Genomic DNA, 22,851 nt, shown 5'->3' on the forward strand with positions numbered 1-22,851 from the left:
TCTCTCCCGGACTCTCTGGGCCCACAGTCCAGCTAAACAGGAAACCAGGCTTGGGTCCCTGCCAGGGCCCAGGCTGGGGCAGGAAGCTCAGGAAACCACTGAGAAAGACCCTCTTTAGCATAAAAGAAGGCTGCTCAGAAATGCTTGGGAAGGTAAAATAAACCCAGCCCCTGCTGATCAGTCTCCCAGAGGAGGAGGAGACCGGAGCTGCTGCTACTCACCAGCACAGTCAAGTGTGGCCCTCACAGGATTCACAGAGGGCACACCTAGGGGCTTCATGAGGAGAGACAGTGCTCTCTCAGTGAGGACAGACTCCAAGGAAGGGCCCTCCCTCAGAACCCAGGTCCACAATGAAGCGGGCTAGGCACATGTGGTCTAAAGACATCCTGGGGCCGTCTTGGGTTGATAAGGAAGGAAATGATGGTATAGGATAAGGGCAGTGGTAGAAAAAGGACCTAAAGAAGAAAGGGCTAGGGAGAGCTGTGATATGTCTGGGGACAAAGGCAGAGAGTTGACAGGGGTTCTCCGTTGTTCAAATGTGAAGAAAGCACCTGATGAAATAATGGACTGAGTCACACACAGACAACAGATGTGTGGTGGCCAAGGTCGGGGAAGGGTCGGGGAAGGATGGATTGGGAGTTCAGGACTAGCAGATGCAAACTATGACATATAGGATGGATAAACAACAAGGTCCTACTGCACAGCACAGGAAACTACATTCGTTATCCTGTGATAAACCATAATGGAAAGGAATACGAAAAAGAATGTGTGTGTGTATATATATATATATATATGACTGAATCACTTTGCTGGGCAGCAGACCTTAACACAACATTGTAAATCAACCATATGTGCTTAGCTGCTTATTTGTGTCCGACTCGGAGACCCTGTGGACTGTAGCTCTCTACCCATGGGATTCTCCAAGCAAGAATATTGGAGTGGGTTGCCATGCCCTTCTCCAGGGGAATCTTCCCAACCCAGGGATCAAACTGGGGTTCTCTGCATTGCAGGTGGATTCTTTACCGTCTGAGGCACAGGAGAAATCAACTATTCTTGAATTAAAATAAATTTTTTTTAAAAAAGGAAAGAATGGACTGAGGTGATAGCCATCAATGGCTGCTAAAAACATTAGGTGAAAGGCTGAAGAGAAACCTTTGTGATGGAGATATCAGGCTAACTACACCACTAATCAATTCAAACAACACAAAACGTGGGACAGCCATGTGTCCAGTGCCTCCTGATACGATGCAATGGGAAATATGGAGCACCACCTTGGAAGTATCCTTCACAAAAAAGTTGAATTAGAATCTGATCGGACCTTGAGGTTTAGATACCACTCTGCAGAAATACCGGAGACGGAGGACTACAGATGAAATAATTATTGAAGGTAATCTAGTGGTGGGTACAGATGAAACAAGACTAGCCCTAGGTTGATAATGATTTAACTCGAGTGGTTCACTTTACCTTTTTCTCCACTTTATACGTGTTTCAAATTTTCCATGACAAAATGTTTTAACATTTTTGAGAAAGTCTGCAGACTGGAAACTGCCTCCTTCTCCAGCCCACTGACCTGTGGGGAGAGTAGTTGCAACGTGGACTTTTTCAAATGTTTCCTGAACCCTGAGAGTTGGCCTTTGAGAGCTGAAAAGAAAGCAGGATGTCATCCGCTAGTGTCAGTAGTGGGGTTCTCCAGGAAGGCCCCCTCCACCAACAGGACTATTCAACTGCCAGGGCTCGGAAGGCCAGGGGCAGAGCCTCCTCCAGCCCAAGCCCACTCAATAGAACCTGCTCTGGGAACCAGTGGGAGCACAGAGCACTTCCATCTCTCAGTTCAGTTCAGTTCAGTCACTCAGTCGTGTCCGACTCTTTGCAACCCCATGGACTGCAGCACGCCAGGCTTCCCTGTCCATCACCAACTCCCGAAGCTTACTCAAACTTATGTCCATCGAATCTTCCATCTCTAGCCTGGCCTAATCAGGGCCGTACCAAGGAGGCCAAGGACTCTCCTCATTTGGTGGTAAGAATAATAAACCATCTCCTCACCCTCTCCTATAAAAATTCTCTTGGGAAGCACTAGCAAAAAATGGAAATCACCAGCCTTTTAATCACCATCAACCTTTAGATCAGAAATGATGCAGTAATTTGAAGTTCATTTTCATATACATGATCTTATGTTTATTTTATAAATAGTTTAAAAGATTAGGAGCTTGGCCAAAGGTCATAACAAAAGGGCTAGAGCTGGAATATGCCCAGCCAACTACCTACCAGGGCTGTGCACAGCTCCTGCCCTGAGGCCCATGCCCCTCACTAGCTCTCCCTGATCTCTACACACACACACACACACACACACACACACACCCTGCCCCCCCCCCCCCCCTACCCCCCCCCCCCCCCCCCCAAGGATACTCACACCAATTCCTCTCCTGGAGTTCCTTAAGACTGCCTGGTTGCTATAGCTCTGCCCCTGGCAAATGAAGGCTCTGAAACACAAAGTTCCATCAGGAAGTTGATGGAGAGACTGATAGCTGAGCAAATCTTGGTTGCTGACGGGTTCTTTTTGGTGCCAGTGTTTTCTATCTTGAATATCATCCCCCAGCCTGGTCTCCCTCCCTGACTCCATGTAATAATGCTCCCTCCTCTTCCCCAAACTACTTACCAGCCACCACCACCTTCCTACATCATGATCCCCATTATCCTCTAAGTTTATGACCTCCTCTGAGCCAGGGCTGGAAGCAGCAGAACTGCTGAGATCAGAGAGGACTTTCTGGAAGCTGAAATCCTCAGAGAACCCCTTTGGGATTTGCAGAAGGCCCAGTGCAGGTCCTTCTCACCAGCTGCTGCAATTAACATGTCAACATGACTGCTGACTTTCCCACCAGAGGCACGCCTGCCCTGGGCAGAACAGCTTGTAGCATTTGGTTTTTGTGCTAAGGAGAATGTGAACCCCATGCCTGACAGACAAAGAACTGGACATCGAGGTTAACACTCTTCCCTTCCTCTAAGAACTCATCACCCTCTGATATATACTCCTGATATATACTTTTTCATCTCCAAGAGGATGCATGCAAGTCATCCAATGGTGGAAGACCCAGGTAGGAGTTCTTCATCAGCAGACCTAAGTTGTTTTTGCTCACTAAATATTACACATCACAACTCTATTCATAGCTTTTCCAGCCTCACAACAAAGTGGGCAGCGCAATCATCAGCTGTGCCACCAACAGGGAAGTGGGCAGCACGATCATCAGCTGTGCCACCAACAGGGAAGTGGGCAGCGCGATCATCAGCTGTGCCATCAACAGGGGAGTGGCTGGATTGACTCCTCCATGTTTCACTTTTTTTCAAATAAGTGCCCTTTAAATCTTTTTTTTTTAAGATTTAATTAATTTGTCTTTGGCTGTGCTGGGTCTTTGTTGCTGTGCGGGCATTTTTTCTCTAGCTGAGGTGAGCAGGGGCTGCTCTCCAGTTGCAATGCTCAGGCTTCTCACTGAGGTGGCTTCTCTTGTTGCACAGCATGGGCTCCAGGCTCTCCAGGTCCAGTAGCTATGGCTCACGGGTTCCAGAGCATGGACTCAATAGCTGTGGTGCATGGGCTAGTTGCTCTATGGCGTGTGAGATCTTCTCGGACCAGGGATCTTCCCATGTCTCCTTCACTGGCAGGCAGATTCTTTACTACTGAGTCACCAAGGAAGCCCCTAAATCTCTCTTTTCTAATTCACTTATTTGGCTGTGGTGGGTCTTAGTCGTGGCATGTGGGCTTCTCTCTAGCTGTGAAGCTGCATGGGCTCAAACGGGCTCAATAGGATGAGTAGCACAGCCCCGTGGCACGTGGGATCTTAAGTTCCTGGACCACGAATCAAACCTGCAGCTCCTGTACTGCAAGGCAGTTTCTTAACCACTGGACCACCAGGGAAGTCCTAGTAAGTCACTCTTTGTCAGAGCACTCAAGCTCCTTCTCATCCTGTGGTCTGAGCTCAAACATCACTTTCTCACGGGAGCCTCTCCTGACACCCCCAATCTAAAGTGGGAAGCTTTATTTTTCTCTCATGCTACCTTGTTCCTATCTGTTCTCTCTCTTGTCATAGTTTATCACTGTGATTTTGTTTGTGCATCTTATCTGTTTGACATCTCTCTTTCCCACTGGATTGCCAGTTCATAAAGGCAGGGCCCATGTTTGCTTTATTTACCATATCATTCCTTGGGTCCGGTATAGTGTTTTGAGGTGCTCAAAAGCTATTTTTTGGATCACAAATGAGTATCCCAATTCATGTATACCCCTGAATCTCTCATAATTCCCTACATGTTCCATATACTCTGCTAATGAAGTTCCACCTAGTCATCCACCTCTGGGTCTCTCCTGCTCCCTTCCTTAGAATCACCTCGCAACCTCCCCACTCTTACTCATTTTTAAAGGATGCAGCTATAGTCTTCTATAGTTTTGTTTCATGAGAGCAAGTTTCTTCTTTGCCAAACTGTGAGCTTTGGGAGTAGAAGCTATCTGTCCAGGAGTTAAAAATGGGTGGGGAGGTAGGGGGAGTTGGGTGATGAGACTCACAATGCATCATAAGTGGACACTGCAAATCAGGATGTTATGTGTATCAAGTTACATGGTAGAGGTTAGAAGCTTTGACGATTGGTTGAGAACTCAGTACAACAGTCAGGGAAGGCTTTCTGGGGAAGAAGAGTTTATATGGATTTCTGAAGCATGGGAAAAAATGGAATAGGCTTAGAAGGAGAGGAGAGAGAATATTTAATAGGAGAGGAGGCCTTAAGATGCCAATAGATGAGAGGAGGTGAAGGGAGGGCCTTGCTGGACCTACTGGGAAGAAAGTTGGCATGAACGGTAGAAAGTATGGCCAGCTGGAAGGAAAAAGAGTATAGATGCCTTAAAAACCAGCAGAGAAATTTAAGTTGATACAGAAGAACTTAAGCTCAGATTGTGAGGGAAATAACATGGGCCTGAGAGTCAGGATGCCCAAATTCTAGTCTCAGCCATGCCAACCTCTAGCTGGGCAATGGCCAAGTCTGTTTATCTTTGTGGAATTCTGCTGGCACATCTGTAATGTAGGCACAAATTATTTTCCCAATCTATTGCACAAGGTGGGGTTCAGGTGTTTTGGAAACATCTTTGCATCTACCTTAACAAGGAATCCAAGATAAGGATAAGACAATTGTACCCATAAACTTCACACAAAGACAATGGATTAAGGCCACAGGATAGGCAGAATGGAGATTCATATCTTATTGAAGGAGAAGAAAGAATACCTGGAAAACATGGCATTTTTGATTGACCTTGAAAGATAGGATAGATTAAAAACACTTAATAACAGACAACTAGGAAAGTGCTGCTCATACTAAGCTCCACAGTGAATTTTGGGGGGCATGTTTATATCACACACACTTAATAGAGTCATGTTTAATGCTGGAATGTTGTTCCTAGCTCCTGCTCTACAGAGAGTGTGGCATTTTGCAAAGAGCAGTGTGTCTTCTAGGTGCCTGGCTTCTGGCCCCATTTAGGAACTGCTGCCACAGGAAACACAAGGCAATGGAATCCAGAGGCAGAAGCATGTCCATGCTCCCACCCAAAGGCCCTGGTTCCTCCCTGTGAAGCCACAGGTAATATGAAGTCTATCCATCTTTCCTTCCTTAACTCTAGTCCTTTAGGCATTTGAAAACCTTAAAATGCTTTTTCTGAAACTGTTGCTTTTTCTGCTTTGTTTTTACCAGCTGAACAGCCTCAGTTCTTCCAACTATTCCCACAGGACATGGTTTTGACTCCTTTCATTTCCAGTCCTTTCTTCTTTTGAAGGATAACATCAGCTGCAGATGCAGCATTTGGACCGCGCTGACCAGTGCAGAGTAGGACTCTCGCCTCCCAGGACCTGAACTCCACAAATCTATAAACACAGCCTAATAGCACACTAGCTTGTCTGGTGGCTGTGTCACACAGTGGACTTCCATTAAGCATCTGTCCACATAGCACTAGCTCTCTTTGAAGGTCTACCCTAGTCTACCCACTCACACACCCTCACCTAGGTTCCTATTTAAATTCCACGGTGCTGAATTCAACCAGCTCCATCTCTGAGCATGAGTCATGTTACACACAGGCAGCATAGTTTCTACTAAGTATGAAACCACTACCTCACTAGCCCCTGTGGACTTTTATCTATATTAGCAGCAGCCTGGCCTAAGATTTCATTGCACGTTCTTGCCTTGGTTCTACATTACTAGGCAAAGGGCTACCCTATTTCAGATGTGTCCTAAGCTCAATATAACAATAGGTACAGGGACTTCCCTGGCAGTCCAGTGGTTAAGATACTGCATTTCCACTGCAAGGGGCCCAGGTTCGATCCCTGGTCAGGGAAATAAGATCCCGCATGTCATGTGGTGGGGCCAAAACAAAAAAAACAGGTACAGCCATTAAATATGATCATAAAACTTCCACCAACAATAAAGAGAAGTCCAGTACCAGTGTTATGAATGGTGGCAGCCCCACAGTTATCTATACTTGGTCAGATCACATGAAGAGGTCTGTGTCTATGGCCAGGAGTGGGAAACTCAAAAGCGCCCACTGGAGCAGCTAGGATGACTAGAGATTTGGAAACCAGAGTCCAGGAAAATGGTAGAAGGAAGAAACAAAGCCTGTTTAGCTTGGGTAACAGAATGCTAAGGCTGTATAGCCCACAGTACGGCCTCTCCCCTCCCATAACTGCTGGCTTAAGGATTTCCTCTCGGAGCCTGCTTCTTCTTCTTGCTCCTTTGGCTGTGGGCTTATAGTTTCATCTTTAGCGTGGCCAACCGTTCATGAGATATTTATGAGATCTCTCTCTGAATCTGCCTCTCTTCCCCTCTTATCTGCTCAGCAGAGTCAAGGCTATTCCGTCTTATGTGGCCTATTTATTTCCAAAGGTTTGTTACCTTTATTATCAAGTCAATACTTCAAAAACCCATGCTGAAGATCAGGGTAGGAAAGATCAGTTTTCTCCATTCATCTCTTAAGGAGCTATATCCTAAGACTCCAGCCCTCAGTGAAACAGATTGCTAAGCCTGCTACCATCTCCAGGAGAATTCCTTTCCTGCATTGCTTGCCTAGGATGGCTATGACGATGCAAGGTTATTTCAAGCAGAACACTAGAACTGGCATCCCCCCACTGAAGACTATGGCAGACATGAGAGCTCAACCAGGTCACTGTTTCTCTTTGAACCAGGACTTAGTCTCAGAATTCACCTTAACACATGCTCCAGGCAGCTGGGACTAATCAGTGGGCACTGGAATAAGGTGTGAACAGAACTGAGGCATGCAGCAGCCACTCCACAGTTAAAAGTAAAATACTAAATGGGTAAAGTGTACAGTATATGAATTTATATCTCAGTGAAGCTGTCAAAAAAAAGAAAAGTTAATGATGAAAATTTGCTGGTTTCACCAAAGCAGCATTTAGTAGAGGGACTTGAAGGAAAGCAACCCCTACCCCCCGCCTTAGCATTATCTTGAGAAAAAACTAGGCATTTGATATTTGCTTCCATACCTGACCAAAGTTCACTAAGAACTTCCTACTGATTGCAACCAATTCAGATCCTCACATAAAGCAGCAACATCCTATTAGAAACTAGCAGGAGGCTGAATGGTATGGCTTATAAAATAGGCTCAGAAGAGCTTGGAAGAATAGAAACCTAGACTCGATCAGAACAGAAACTAATTTCTTTTTTAAAAAGTTATTTATTTATTTGTTCTGTGCCAGGTCTTAGCTGTGGTATGTTGGTATGTGGGATCTAGTTACCTGCAGGGATTGAACCTGGGTCCCCTGCATTGAGAGCACAGAGTCTTAGCCACTGGACTGCCAGGGAAGTCACAAGACTAATTTCTAAGCCAGAGTTTCCCAAAGAGTATTCCACAAAACACAACGGTTCTGTTAAGATGTTAATAGATATAATAAGGAAAAAGTTCCATAGTTACATAAGCTTGAGAAACACTGGGTTAAACAAAGCTGGAAAGGTTTCTTTATTGCAGGGCTTCTCAGAGTCTTTAAAATGCTAGCAAACATTGTGATAGGATAGAGTGTATAGATTCCCAAAGGAATTTGTCTATAGACTCTTTTATCCCCCCCATAAAGTATCTCAAAGGACTAATATTCCTAAGAATGTACTATAGGAAATGCTGGTCTGAGCCAGGCTTGCCTGAGAGCTTCATTAATTCCTTTGTAAGGATAAAACTGGAAATTAATACGGGAACTATAAATCATTTATAGTTTACACATAATTATGTTTAAGTTAACTACATTGTAAAATATATATGGTTCTCACACCACAGTTTGGTGCAATTAATTCAATCAATCTTAGTTAAAGTACTCCTTCAGGTACTGCTCCAAATAGATAGATGGGTTGGACTCTGGTTATGACAGCCAAGAGTCTGGTGATGAAAACAGGGAAAACCAGGCCAGGAACCACAGTAGCTGGGCTCATTTGTGCCTGGGTGTAGCCTCTTGTCATACTTAATACTTCTTAGGGCTAGAAAGGTCATTCAGAGAACACTCTTTATAGCCACTGTTGTGTGTGTGCTTAGTTGCTCAGTCGACTCTTTGTGACCCCAGGGACTGTAGCCCACCAGACTCCTCTGTCCATGGAATTTTCCAGGCAAGAATGCTGGAGTGGGTTGCCATTTCCTCCTCTAGGGGATCTTCCTGACCCAGGGCTGGAACCCATATCTCCTTCATTGGCAAGAGGATTCTTTAACACTGAACCACCTGGGAAGCCCCCTTTATAGCCATTAGTCCCCTCTTACTTGTATACACACTCACATACATTATTATCATTATAGAAACTTAAAATTCACCCTCAAGAGACACAGCCTTCTGATCCTTAATTTGACATCTCCGAATAACAACAACAAACACAAGTATATATTTGCTTGAACTGGTTCCTAAGAATGTAAAGTGTAGAGGGATCTTCTACAGTCCCCACCTACCCATTCCTCAGGCCAGACCTTCTGGGCCTTCTTCCTAGACAACTTCCCCACTCCAGAGTCCCTCCCTAAAAGCAGGAGCTTACTCTGCTGCTCCAGGGTGAGGCCTCTGGGTCATGTGCCAGTTTCTGAACTGCAGAACCAAGCCAAATCCAGAGCTGCTCCCAGCTCTGCCTCCTTCCTTCCTTCCTTTCTCCCACCCAGACGGCCAGATTCCCACCAGTCTCCTTAGGAAACAATGACTTGAGAGTCTGCTGAGCCACACCTCTTGCTTCCTTCAACTAGCACCTCTGGGTATTAGCCCTAAGCCTGATTCTCTGCTTCCTGCCTCCTCTGGGGCTTCCTGCACCAGTTCTTCTGGGTTCTGCTGGAAGACAGGAAGCAGCTAAGCCAAGATGCAGAGTCTCAGGACTTCCCTGGTGGTCCAGTGGCTGAGACTCTGTGCTCCCAATGCAGGGATTCCGGGTTCTACCCTTGGTCAGGGATCTAGATCCCACATACCACAACTAAGAGTTCACACGCCATAACTAAAGATCCCATGTGCCGCATCTAAGACCCAGCACAGCCTAAATAAATAAATATTTTTAAAAAGAAGAAGCAGCTGAATCTCTCATGTCTGCTTTCCAGACAAAGGGCTCCATCTGCCCTCTCAAAGAGGGTGGAGGGTCCCTGAAGCTGATCAGGTTCAAGTGAGGCTCTGCTCACTCTGAGCCATAGTCAGTCGAGGGCAGCAGGCAGCTGGGGGTTGGAGATGACTCAGCTTGTCTCCCAGCTCCCATGGAGCCAGGTAACCTCCTGGTGCCACATGCCCCTCTGCAGAGGCTACACTAGGGTGTTTTGAGAAGCCAGCTCACCCTGGAGCGATCTGAACCCAGAAGCCTGCTACCCTGCCTAGAAGACGGCAGCCTGGGTGCTGCTCCTACACCAGGCGCAGCTTTCCAGGCTGGTCTCAGAGAAGAAAGGTTATGACAGCCAAGGAACATCTGTATATATATTCCTTTCCATTTTGACTCTTGCAAGTGAAGCGATAACTCATACAACTATTCTAGAAGAAATCAGTGAACCAATCAGTCAGAAAACCAGAGGTTTGACCAGAATGATGGTAGAAGGCAAGGCAAGGCCAGAAACTGCAACATCAAACACTCTCACAACCAACAGGGAATTTTATTTTTCCTATATCAAAGTGCTGCTGGGAAGAAAAAAATCAACCATGGCTCCTCACGGCCACCAATTCACTTGCATCCATCAAAGCAGGTTACAGAGGGAAAGCATTCATTGGCAGATGAGTGCATTTCTCCATATCATTTTGAGGCTGTGGGGCCAGTGTCACTCTGCTCTTCAGGTTTTCGGGACTCCTGGGTCCCCCATCACCCCAAGATTGCAGCTTCAGCAGCAAAGCAGAGGGAAAAACAAAGCAGTCTTCCCCCATACAAGCAGTTCCTGAAGCCAAGAGGTACACGGACCCTTCAAATTTCCCTGGGTGGTGATGGTACCTCTTTGCCATCCAGATATCCATGCCAGAAACCTGGGAGTCATCCTTGACTCCCCACCTCTCCACTCTACCTCCAAATAGGTACTGTATCTGTATATATGTTCCTTCCTCTCCTCCTTTAGTGTAGGCATTCATCATTTCTTGCCTAGATTATTATTGTGTGTGTTAGTCACTCAGTTGTATCTGACTCTTTGCAATCCCATGGACTGCAGCCCAGCAGGCTCCACTGTCCATGGACTTATCCAGGTAAGAATACTGGAGTGGGTAGCCATTCCCTTCTCTAGGGAATCTTCCCAATCCAGGGACTGAATCTCGATCTCCTGCATTGCAGGTAGATTCTTTACTGTCTGAGCCTCCAGGGAAGCCCAGATTATTATTGTTCCCACCTTCATATTAGTTTCCCAACCTCCAGTCTCACCTTTTCCAGTCTCTCAACCACTGCTAGAGTGACAGTCCTAAATTCAAATTTGGTCATGTTATTTCCTTAACTATAAGCCTTCAGTTTTTCAAATGCATCCTTTTGATCCTTCCTTTATGGTCTTTACCTGGAACTCTTGTCCTCACCTCCTCATATTGACAAATATGCCAATATTGACAATATTGCCAAGTTTCTGGTCCTCTTCTAAGAGCCCGTTCGGCAATGTCTCCTCTGTGAAGCCTTCTTTGACCACTAGATGAGAGGCCTTGGTGGACCTGGTTCTTACTTCTTACAGGGCTCATTACCCCGAGTGCCTCGATCTGTCTTGACTGTGTATATCCATTTCTGGAGCAAGAGGGTGTGCTACTGAGCCCAGCACAACATTTAGTAGAAAGCAGGTTGTTAGTGTTTGTTGTGGAGAAGGCAATGGCAACCCACTCCAGTACTCTTGCCTGGGGAATCCCAGGGACGGAGGAGCCTGGTAGGCTTCCATCTACGGGGTCGCACAGAGTGGGACACGACTAAAGCGACTTAGCAGCAGCAGCAGCAGTTTGTTGACTGAGGAGATGAGCAATAAGGGAGGAGCTGGAGGTCTAAGCAAACCTGATCCTCACTTTGCAATACAGGAAGAGAGAGAAGGGTGTGCCTCTTTCAGAGCCTGAGAAATGCTACTGGGTCATGAGCTACGTCGACCACTAGGAGAATCCACCCTTAAACTGAAGAGTCATCTTCCTATGGATTTAAGGAGGTGACCTAAGGTGCCTCAACCACAGAATATATATAGGTTGATTTTCCATAGTGGCTTCTTGCTAGCTTTACAATGTTCCCTCTGCTGTGGCCCACCCATTAAATTAATGTCCTGACCATCCCCATCCCTGAGTGCCAGGAGTCAGGAGGAGTCTGAAACTCTTTTCCAATCTCACGTGGTCAAAGGGTCAGAACTTCAGCATTCCCCCTGGGAGGTATCCCTCTTTTCCAGGAATGCCCTCCATTGATCTCCACCCATTCCTAACAAGTATCTAAAACCTTTCTGTAGCCATTTGAGCCCAGCCTTCTCCTGGCCACCCCCCAGAGAGATCTCACTTGTCTTTATCTATAAAGTACCTGGAACTGAGCATATGCTCATGAACTAAACAAATGTGCTCATGGATAAGCTGGGTTTCAGTGAGGCTAGACTAGTATTTCTCTCAAGTGCACAGAGACTCCACCTGGTGCCATATGCCACCCCCCACCCCGCCTTTTTTTGCACCAAATCTCTTCCTCTCCAATTACTGTCAAAGAGAAGACATATAAACTGTGAGGTTGTACCAACCAGCTCAGCAGACAGACAAGAGGGCCAGAGAGCCTATCCCTGCTGCTGATACAAACAATAGCCAAAATTCAACCCACCTGCTCAACAGTGAACTGTGGACAGCTGGGAGCCTCTCTAGATCACTGTAGTGTGTGGCTTGGCCACAGAACTGACATACAAGGTGTGCCTGTCCCTGGCAGTTTCTCGGGGAAAATCTGTGCTCAGAAACACTCAGGAGTGTCTAGGAGATAGACATAGCAGGAGAGGAACCCAGGGACTAGGTCTCCAAGAGGAGCTCTCATTCCTTTCATAAAGAGACAGAGCTTGCAGAGCTCTCAGGGCTGGGCCCAGGCCTGGTTCAGCTGCAGAGACGCAGCCACACCAATTAAACAACTGGTGTGATGAGGAAAGGAGGGAGGGGACTCCCTTCAGGCAAATTCCCACCTGGGACAGGAGGCTCCTGCAGCTGTGGCAACAGCAGCACCAACAACAGAACAGGGACCTCTTCCTCTTCCTCCCACAGGGAACTAATGCTTAAATTAGCACCTTGGAAACACCCAGATCTGCGGGCTGCGCTTTTTCTCCCAGCTCCTGCCACTCCCCTAGGCCTCCTATTCAAGTGAAATTTTCTCTTTCAAGTAAAATAAAAAAGATGTTTTCCATCTAGAGTTCATCTTTCCAAGTAAGGAATAGCCCCTGGATTCTTCTAGCCACTCCAGGGTGGGATAGGGTTATTTGCTGATCAACCCTATGTGACAGGCTACTGTCAGTAAGTACAGCTTGGTCCTGAAGCGGCAATGATACTGACGCCAGTATTGCCCTGTTTCCCTCAGGATTTAAGGAGACAGCCCCCACTCTGCCTTCAGAGGGCCTCACCCTGAGGAGGGTGAGCATGAACAGTAACTTCTGTGGAAATGTGAACTGCAGAAGTCAGGACTATATCTGTATTGCTAACCACTGTGTCCCTAGTACCTAGCGCAGTACCTGGAATAGAGCTGGTGCTCACCAAGTATTTGGTGAATGAATTTGCTGGAACAATGACATCAGGATGCTATGATATTCTTTGGAAGAGCAAGGAAGTATTATTCAAAGAAACAGTTTGTCTTCACTTCATAAATAGGAAAACTGAGTCCAGAGAAGAGAGATTTCCTAGAGGTCTCAATAAATAATGGCAAAAAATGAACTAGGTCACAGCTGAGTCTTAGGCCCTGGTTTTCACGGTCTACCCAAACACCCCTAAAGAGCTACTCTGCTCTTCTCTTCTGCAGTATGCCACCTTTATTCCTTATGCCCCGAAATGAAGACTCTTGGGGAAACTCCACACGAGATTTTATTGGTCTCAATAGCACAAAGAGCACTTAAGGAGTTCCGTGAGTGTGCGCATGGGTGCTAAGTCGCTTCAGTTGTGTCCGACTCTTTGCAACCCCATGGACTGTAGCCCATCAGGTTCCTCTGTTCATGGGGGTTCTCCAGGCAAGAACACTGAAGTGGGTTGCCATGCCCTTCTCCAGGGATCAAACCCACGTCTCATGTCTTCTGGATTGGCAGGCAGGTTCTATACCACTAGCGCCACCTGGGAAGCTCAAGGAGTTCTAGGAATCCTCAACTTTGACGTTGGAACAGAGATGGGGAGGTAGAGACATGCAGGGCAATGGCTATGACCCCTGAATGGGGGATGACTGTATTGCTGTTTCCATAAGATTCAGCCTCAACAAAGTATCCTCTTGCAGAGAAGTGCTCCTTTAGCCTTAAAGAAAAGATCTAAAGTCAGTCAGGGTTTTTCTGATAACTGCCTCCTTGCCAGAAGCACTTCTACTCTGGAGCCACACAGGCCAGAAATAGTTCAGAAGTCTTTTGAGGACACTACTCACTCAAACAAACCATTGTTGATAACTTCATTCAATAACAGAGGCATGAGGGATGACCGGGGAGCCTGGTGACCCCCTCCTTCTCCCCGCTCCCTGGAAAACAGCTATTGCCTCCCATCTTAGTAACCCCAGATAGGAGGCAAGAACCAACTCATTGCTCTCTTCTGATGCCTTGGATCTCTTCCTCTGCTCCTTCATCTGCCCTCCTTTTGATTCTTGCTTAGATAAGAACTGGAAGGGCAGTCTAGCTTGACAAGCCAGGTTGGCTGGAAGGATAATCCAGAAAGGAACATTCTCTTAGCCCAGCCTGAAGTTCTTCAGATTCATGGGACAGACTTCTTACCAGGATTTTCTGGCCCTCAAACAATCCAATAATGGCATCAGGCTAGGAAAAAAGTCCATCAGCATCTCTTTCCCCCGTTTAATATTGTACACTTCTGTAGAACTTCTCTGGGCTCCTAGAACTAAGTCATCAGGAAAGGAGGAAAAAACGACACATCTCCTGCCAGGTGGCCTCTAATGATTCCCTCTACCATCTCCAAAAGGTGTGGCTTAGAGTAGGTCATGGGTCCCTGTCAAGGTCTGTCTTGGCCGCTGTAATGTACACATTACTCGCTCAGAATGCCACAAAGCACATCTGTCAGCCAGGGTCGGGGTGGGGGAGGGGCGGCAAAGGTAGGAATCTGTTCCTCACGTTCACTTAACACAGAGGGGAGAGGGTTAGGAACCCCAGAGCTTCAAGACTTGGAGAGCTCTGTTCAGCTCCACCTGAGCTCAGAGAATACCTCACTCACACCTTCAGATTCTCGGCCTGCTTTGCCTCCTTCCAGCTCCCACCAGGACTCCAAGTGGGAAAGAAGGAAAAGCAAAGCGAACAGAGCCGAGGCACTCCCCTCCTTCTCCCTCTCCCTATATCAGTAGAAGAGACGCCGCCGCTAGGCCTCAGCGTGTCTCCCCGGGCAAATGTACCAGCCAGTCAGGTATACACGGGGAGCCGACCCCAGTGGGAATGGTCTCTCCCAGGCCAGCCTCCGTGCACGGCCCTCCCCCTTCCATCCTCTCCGCGCCGGCAGCGATGACATCATTCTTCCCTGACTCCCGGACCGCGGGCAGGATCGGAGCCCAGCAAGGACTCCCAGCACGCAGGCCTAGGATGCTCGGGCTCTTCCGAACCGGTGGGCACAGGCGGCTCCTGTGCGGCCCCGCCCCCTCTCCCGCCGTTTCCGAGCTCTCTCATCTGAGCTCTGGATTCTCCATCTCGCCGCCGTGCTCTCCTCTTCCCGGCTCCAGCATCCCCAGCCTAGATTGCGTGCACTCTCCTCCGGAGAAGAACCGAATCCCCGGGTCCTGCATGGACACCGTCCCCCTACCGGTCCTCGGCCCGGGCCCCGCGTTCCCACCCATTGCCAGTGAACTGTCGGGCAGGCCCCTCCTCCTCTACAAACCTATTCGCGTCCGTCAGACTGACTGCTCCTGGCCCCCTCCCCCGCTCTGAGCATCACAGGCCTCTAGGTCTAAACGCCTCCCTACCTCCCATCCTCGCCCCCTGGGCCTGCCTCCGGCGGTGCCCCATGACAGTTCCCTTCCTTTCCCCGCTATCGGCCTCCACTAACGTTGTGCACCACTGCGCCCCCGCTCAGTTCCATCCGACGGCGCTCCCCGTAGCTCCCTCGGCCTGCCTCCGCTGACAGTGCTCTCCGCCCTTACAGGCCTCTTTGCTGTCATCCCACATATTCTCCCACGGATTTCTCTTCCTACAAGTCCCCCTCCCCCGGCGATGCGTTTTCTTGGCTCTCTACCCCATCCGAGGCGTCCGCACAGTCCCCAAGGCTTGACTCCCTCCCTCCCCCTCCGGCAGCGCCCCCTCCCGGCCCTGGCCTGCCCGCCGCCCGCCCCCTCACCAGCGGCTGCATCTCCGAGTGCGCGGTGGGCACCTGGAACCGGTCGATCTCCTCCATCATGGTGCCGGCGGGCGAGCGGGCCGGGGGCCGGGCGCGGCCGGGGACGCCGACGGGGACCGCGCCGGGCGGCGGCCCCAGGTGCCGGGTGGGTGGTGCAGACTAGGCCGCCCCGGACCAGTCGGGCAGATGGAGGGTTGGTCGCGGGGCAGGAGATCTGCAGGCGGGCTGAGGCCGGCGTGGCTCCGTCGGCTTGCCTAGCGCTACAGCGTCAGTGGCAGGGCAAAGCCGCAGGTCTTGCCTCGCCTCCTCCTCCGCCGCCGCCTCCTGTCAGCAGCTCAGCCACTGCGGTGACTCGGCAACTCCACTTCCGGGTCCGGGACACCGCCTGAATCCTGCATTATTCATGAGGAGGCGGTGTCTGGAGACCGAGTCCCTCCCGCATGCAGGAGTTCTAGTGGCGCGGCCGCCGGTCGTCTTGCCTGAGGGGGCGGGGCCTAATGGAGCCGGTGGTTCCCCGCGCGCCCAGCCCCGCCTTCCCCTCGAGCCGGGAGGGGCATCAGAGGCGCCTGCGCCTTGGCTGCTGGTTAGTTGCTGGGTAACCGCGTCGAGGGAGGAGGCGATTCCCTTCTGCAAGGGCGCGGAGGACCCACAACGTCGGCTGTCCCCAAAGAACCTCTGAGACTGGGAATTGAAGTGAAAAAGAATCTGGATTTTGTGTGCATTATTGAGGGGACGGACAAACTTCTTGTCCTCAGGCAGAGGAGCGTTTTGTAGGCGGTCCAAGTGTTGAGATGCTTCCTGCCTCTTCAAAGATGCCCCACAAACAACCGCCTCCTCGTAAGCAGGTAACACACCTCGACCTGCTCTGTTTTGATGACCTCTGACCTTCGCTGCCAGTGACCACCAATCATACCTCTGCTACTGACGCTTCATCTTCCTTTCCCTGTTGACTTTCTCCCTGTGACTCCTGGCCTGTGTTCCCAGTGACTTCTGACCGGGTCCTGCTCTCTTCCACTAATCCTAGCCTCCTCTCCCACACTGCCCCGCACTGCTGTTTCCTACCACTCTTTCACTTGTCCTCCTCTCACCATTCCATTCCCTCACTCCATGACCCACCCTGACCAGCCCATCCTCCTTAAGCCCCCACCCCCTCTCTTACCAATATGTTCCTCATTGCCCTCACAGTCTTGTCCCAAAGAATTTATTTTTCCCGTCCTTTTCTGAGTGCCCAGTGCTGGACTAGGTGGAGACACAGGCCTTCGGGAGCTCACAAAAGAAGTGGAGGAGAACTGTACAGAGAGACACAGATTATATGGGGTTGTATGCTTCAGGTCTTCTGTGTTGGGAGACTTGTGAGGAGAGAGCACTCAGACAAAGAGGAAAGAAGCTCTTTTCCCATCTCCTTTCACACACTGCACACTCCAAACTGGCCCATCCAGACTGCCCTTGTTGCCACCTGGACAGATGTCATCTCTTCTCACAGGAAACCTAAGAGTCACCCTTCTTAACCCACCCAGCTCACCCTGGGAGGAGAAGCAAGGCCCAGCTTCTTGAGGAGCTCTCTGTGACGAAGCCACTCAATTCTTCAAGGATCACTTTTTCCAAACTCTTTACGAATTATCGGGCTTCCCTGATAGCTCAGTCAGTAAAGAATCCACCTGCAATGCGGGAGACCTGGGTTCGATCCCTAGGTTGGGAAGATCCCCTGGAGAAGGGAAAGGCTACCCACTCCAGTATTCTGGCCTGGAGAATTTCTTGGACTCTATATATAGTCCATGGAGTTGCAAAGAGTCAGACAGGACTGAGTGACTTTCACTTCACTTTCACTTTACGAATCATCGTCTTACAATTAATATGCAGTTTCTTGCTTTGTGAAGCAGGGCTCCTATTTATTTATTCTTAAATAATATCTCAGGCCTAGGTATTTTGAGATTTGGAGACCGTATCTGTGTGCCTGCTGTTTATGACTCTACATATTTGGGTCTGACTTCCTCTATATTAGGTTTCCCAGGTGGCACCGTGGTAAAGAATCTGCCTGCAAATGCAGGAGATGCAGGAAACTCAGATTTGATCGTTGGGTCGGGAATATCCCCTGGAGTAGGAAGTGGCAGCCTGTTCCAGTATTCTTGCCCAGATAATCCCATGGATGGAGGAGCCTGGCAGGCTACAGTCCATGGAGTGGCGTCTAAGCGGCTTAGCACGCACCCCTCCATATTACTTGCCCGGTCTCCTTTGCTTCTTTCACCTGGCCTTCCACAGCAGGTGCGCCCACCATTCTTAGATCTCTGAAACTATGGAAAGGCTGCTTTTCCCGTATGGCCTTGCCCTAGTTTTATGTCAGGGTTGAACTGTGTTTTGAAACTCGTACTATCCTTGGGGCTGCTGACCCATAATATACATGCAGTTTGTTTTAAATTTGGCATTGCTGAGGACTGGTTCACATACAACAAAATGGACCATTTTAGTTGTATATGTTGACAAGATTTTACAAAGTTATACAGTTGTGAACCACTACAACAATAAAGATATAACACACTTCCTCTACTCCCCAAAGTTTCCTTGTACCTCATCCCAGTCCATTCTCCCCAACTTCCTAGCCCCAAGTAATTACTAGATTGGATTTTTCTAGGGGTTTGAACAAGCTTGGGAATCAGTTTCTCCAGTCCATTAGGGGAGACATTAGCGGTTTTAGGTAAACTGAGAGTGGAGAGAGGTGACAGCAAACAGGAGACAGAAACATGGGTCAACTGGCCTTGCACACATCAATGCTGCTGCTTTGGACGGAAAGGTTGTTTTAGAACAGGGTAAATATACTTGTGTGGGATGTGAGCAGAAGCTGGGTTGTGCTAGGTTATATTCATCACTCTTTTGTCTCCATGAGGCCTATAACCTGAGTCATTTATGAACTGGGTGTGGGACAACCTAGAGAACCTTGAGAAGTCCCTGTCCTCTGGAAACTCAGGCCTGTGGGGGAGACAGAACAGGGGCATATAAAGATAAGGGAGGATGCAATCCCTGGGGTTGAAAGGGAGAGAGGTATGCAGGTTGGAGCAGCAGAGAAACTTCAGGAAGGAGGCAGCTATGACTTGGAGGCCTGCAGTGGAGAGGGAAGGTCAGGATTGGATTTGTCAGGGGACGGAGAAGAATTTAAACTCCATTGTTTGTATCAGTGATCAAGTCTTCTATTGGCTCCCTCTTGCTCTCAGAATAAAGTCCCAAAAGTCCAATGTCTTTGTATGGCCTAGAAGGCCTTGGCAGGTCTAACCTTTGCTACCCACCTGATTTCAGATTTCATCGTTGCTCTGTGAAGATTCCTCAGTTCCACCACACCGGAACTGCCCTCACTTCCTGGAAAATGACATCCATGCTGTTGTTCTCCTCTAAGCCTTTGACACTGCTATTTCCTCTGACTGCTTGGTACAGTCTTTTTGTCTGCTGCCACCTGCCCCATCCCAACCTGCCCCAAATCTCTCCTTAATCTCCTGTTCATACATCACATCTCAGTTTGCCCAGCATATTCTCCTATCAAGGGTTAAGGTCCCTTTCTGGAGGCAGGATGTAGTGATATCCCTACTAGACTGTAAATGTCAAAACTCTGATGTCAAGGATCATGTCTGTCTCATTCATTGTTGATTCCCCTGAACCTAGCACAATGCCTGGAATATATTAAATCCTGAAAATGGGTAGAATATGAATTCTGAATGCTTCCAATTGTTGTTTGGAAATTTTGATCTGGGTGAGTTTGAAGGCTAGAAAAGGGTGAGCCTTGGATGAGGAGACTGGTGGGGAGTGATAACAAGGAATTGTAACTGTAGAAGCACACTTTTCTGGGTTTATATTTATATCTGCTTTGGTAGTAAGGCTGTGAATGGTTCAGATTTGAAATATATGTACCCATGCTTTAAGAGCTGGGCGTTGGAAATTGAGGACAAAAATGCTGATGATATAAATATTCTCATTCAACAATTATTTACTGAGCACCTACTATATGCCAGGTATTGTTCTAGGTATTGATGATATTTGTTGTTGTTGTTTAGTCACTAAATTGTTTCGGATTCTTTTGGAACCTCATGGACTATAGTCTATCAGGCTTCTCTGTGCATGGATTTCCCAGCCAAGAATACTGGAATGGGTTGCCATTTCAGGGGGTTCCTTCTTCAAGGGATCTTCCCAACCCAGGGATTGAACCTGTGTCTCTTGCATTGGCAGGCGGGTTCTTTACCACTGAGCCACCAGGGAAGCCCACTGGTGATATAGCAACAAATAAAACAAACACAAAACCCTGCTCTCAGGGAGCTTATCTTTTAGTTGGAGATAAATTGTCAATAAACAAATAAGTAAAATATATTGTTTGTCAGATGATGATGGGTGTCCTGAAGAAAAATAAGGCAGGGAAAGGAATAGGAAGTTCAGGGAACCAGAATATTATGGTTTCAACATAGTGGTTTGGCAGGGGAGACGGGGGGAAGCAGTGGCTCATAGAGGTGACATTTGAGAAAGACCTGAAGGCAGTGAAGGAATTAACTGTGTGATATTCTGGGGGGAAGGCATTCCTGACAGAGGGCATAGTAAGTGTAAAGTTCCTGAGATGGGAGCTTGCTCACACATGTTCTGGATCAGTGAGGAAGGGAGGAGGAAAGTGGCAGGAAATACGGTCAGAGACATGTTCCCCTCTATTCCAGAGGGTTAATCAAATAACCATGGCATATTAAATTGATCATGATGAAGCTCCATGAATCATAATTTGTAATTAAAATTCATGAACGTCAGGCACCATAAACCAGGACCAGCTCAAAACATCACTGGTAATACCCCAATAACAGAGTGTCCTTCCTGAAAATTTCGAGAATTCCAACTGGCTGCATGTGTATATGCAAGAGGAATTTTGCATCGTTGCCAAACATTGCCTGGCAGCCAGACTCCTCAGCAGAGAACTGAATTAGAGTCTTCTGTGAAATCCAGTTAAAGGCTAATTTTAGTTTATGACTAACAAGTTTTAGTACTCTTTTATAACTCAGTTACCATAAAAAAAAAATCAAAAGTCTGGAATTTTGCATCATTTGCCTGTAGGAACCAAAGAAAAGTCTTGCCTTTTTACATCACTTCTTGTGATCTCTTCAAAAGCCCCTCCGGGACAATACTTTGAGAAATACTGATCTTAATGAGGTGTAATGAGGGTAGGGGTAAGTGGGCAAGAGTTTCAAGGCCAGAAGACAGTCTTAGATGATTCAGAGATTTTGAGTCTGATGACTAGGCCTGGGAGCCACAGAAGAAAGGACAGGAGGAGGTGAGCAGAATCGGAGGCAAGTTGATACACTTCTCTTTGTCCTAAGTTCGATCCTTCCTCTTGTGACCCTTCTCAGTGTCATCCTTGCTTCCTCACATCCTTACATTCTCATCCTCATCTCTTCTTCGAGCCCTTGATCTGAGACTTTGCCCCTTTACTTCCTAAATCTCTTGAATCAGATCACTTTGTTCCTATTCATGGCCACCCCATTAGCCCTGTCTACTGTCATCTCTCACCTCGACAGTTGTAAAAGCTTTGTCAAGCTTTATCACCGGTACTCCTCTCATCTACCCAGGTCCCTTCCAATCCATTCTCTATACCATACCAAGGGATCAACTGTCAATCTGATTATGCCACCCCCCACTCAAAACCCTTCAGTGACTTCCTACTTCTTTTAGGAGAGGAACCAGTTGTTTATCTTATTTATTATTATTATTATTTATTTGGCTACCCTGGGTCTTAGTTGCAGCATGTGGGATCTAGTTCCTTGACCAGGGATTGACCCCTGGCCCCCTGCATTGGGAGCTTGGAGTCTTAGCCACTGGACCATGAGAGAAGTCCCAAAGAGGGACGAATTTTTTTAAAAACTCTCAGGTAAAACAAACAAACAAAAAAACCCTCAGGTGCCTATATGGGCTGAGGCCTGCTTGGGTATCTAAGCCTTCACTTGTACCACTGTTCCCCAGTCATTGCTATACTTCAGTTCTTTGTTGTCCCTTCTTTGTGGAACATTCTCCATGCCCTCTCTCCCTCACTGCTGCACTCACTCACAAGACTCTGGTCCAAACAGCAGCCCCCACAACCACCTTAACGGTCTGTGCCTTGTTAATGAAGAGAGTGAAGTTTTCTCTGTATTTATAGTTTCATTGTCCGTGATCTTCTCTTCTAGAGCATGCATCCCAGGGTGTAATTATTCACTTGTTTGTGTAATTATTTTATTAGTGTATGTCTCTCCCATTAGATTGTGAGGCCTTGAGAGCAGGGCCTGTGGATGTTTTTCCTCACAGCTGTATTCTCAGCTCCTAGCACAGTGGCCATTGCTCTTGACGAATGATTGTTAAATGAACTATGGGAAGCAGCTGAGGAAGTAGCATTGGCGCAGTGGAAACCTGTGGTTGGTGATCCTAACACTGATTCTGAGGGAATCAGGGACGATTTCTAGAAGGAACACCATGATTCAAGGTTTGGACAAAGGTCCAACATGTAGGATAAGAACTGACCAGAGAGATTAGAAGACTAAGGAAGAATAATGTTCTTCTGGGGAGCAGAGTGCTTACTGGTTATGTGGTCAGTCATGATGCATCTGCTAATGAAGAGAACTAGACACAGCATTGGATTTGATAATTAGGAAGTCATTGAAGATCTTGGAGACAGTTTGAGAGATAAAAAGCAGACGGAATTGAGCTAAGAAGGCATAAAGACCATGTAGACAGGATTTCTTTTTTTTTTTCAGATGAAATGAAGGCTTGAATATATTAAGTGCTAAGGTGAGGCATTTGCCTGGCAGAAACAGAGAGAAGTTGAAGATGAAAGAGATAAAATGAAGACTAGAACCAAGTGTCTGAGGAGGTGGAAGTGTGTCAGTTGTGGCCAAGGGGTGGAACACTTTGTAACAGAAAAGGAGAAAGGAGGAAGGGA

The 22,851-nt window shown here is 47.8% G+C and overlaps 2 protein-coding genes and 1 non-coding gene across 8 annotated transcripts in view; 2 read left to right on the forward strand and 1 right to left on the reverse strand.

The window, feature by feature from the left end:
- FAM219A (family with sequence similarity 219 member A) overlaps positions 1-16,274 on the reverse strand; it is a 60,926-nt gene extending 44,652 nt beyond the window's left edge. For 3 of the 4 annotated variants that reach the window (XM_040244151.1, XM_040244132.1, XM_040244122.1), the window contains exon 1: positions 15,927-16,265. In XM_040244151.1, the coding sequence (XP_040100085.1) occupies positions 15,927-15,986 (60 nt within the window). In that variant the 5' untranslated portion in view covers positions 15,987-16,265. Of the gene's footprint in view, positions 1-15,926 lie in introns of all 4 variants that reach the window. The other variant, XM_040244142.1, reaches the window with a different exon arrangement.
- On the forward strand, positions 6,290-6,362 carry TRNAG-UCC. Its single transcript has one exon. It is a non-coding gene; the product is annotated as a tRNA-Gly (tRNA).
- Positions 16,275-16,382: 108 nt separating the features above from the next.
- Positions 16,383-22,851, forward strand: part of LOC120866428 (dynein intermediate chain 1, axonemal) — a 68,896-nt gene continuing 62,427 nt past the window's right edge. For 2 of the 3 annotated variants that reach the window (XM_040244159.1, XM_040244175.1), the window contains exon 1: positions 16,510-16,771. In XM_040244159.1, coding sequence (XP_040100093.1) covers positions 16,718-16,771 — 54 coding nt within the window. In that variant the 5' untranslated portion in view covers positions 16,510-16,717. Of the gene's footprint in view, positions 16,772-22,851 lie in introns of all 3 variants that reach the window. The other variant, XM_040244165.1, reaches the window with a different exon arrangement.

Source organism: Oryx dammah, unplaced genomic scaffold (genome assembly GCF_014754425.2).
Source record: "Oryx dammah isolate SB20612 unplaced genomic scaffold, SCBI_Odam_1.1 HiC_scaffold_1, whole genome shotgun sequence".
In the NCBI taxonomy this organism is placed as follows: domain Eukaryota; kingdom Metazoa; phylum Chordata; class Mammalia; order Artiodactyla; family Bovidae; genus Oryx; species Oryx dammah.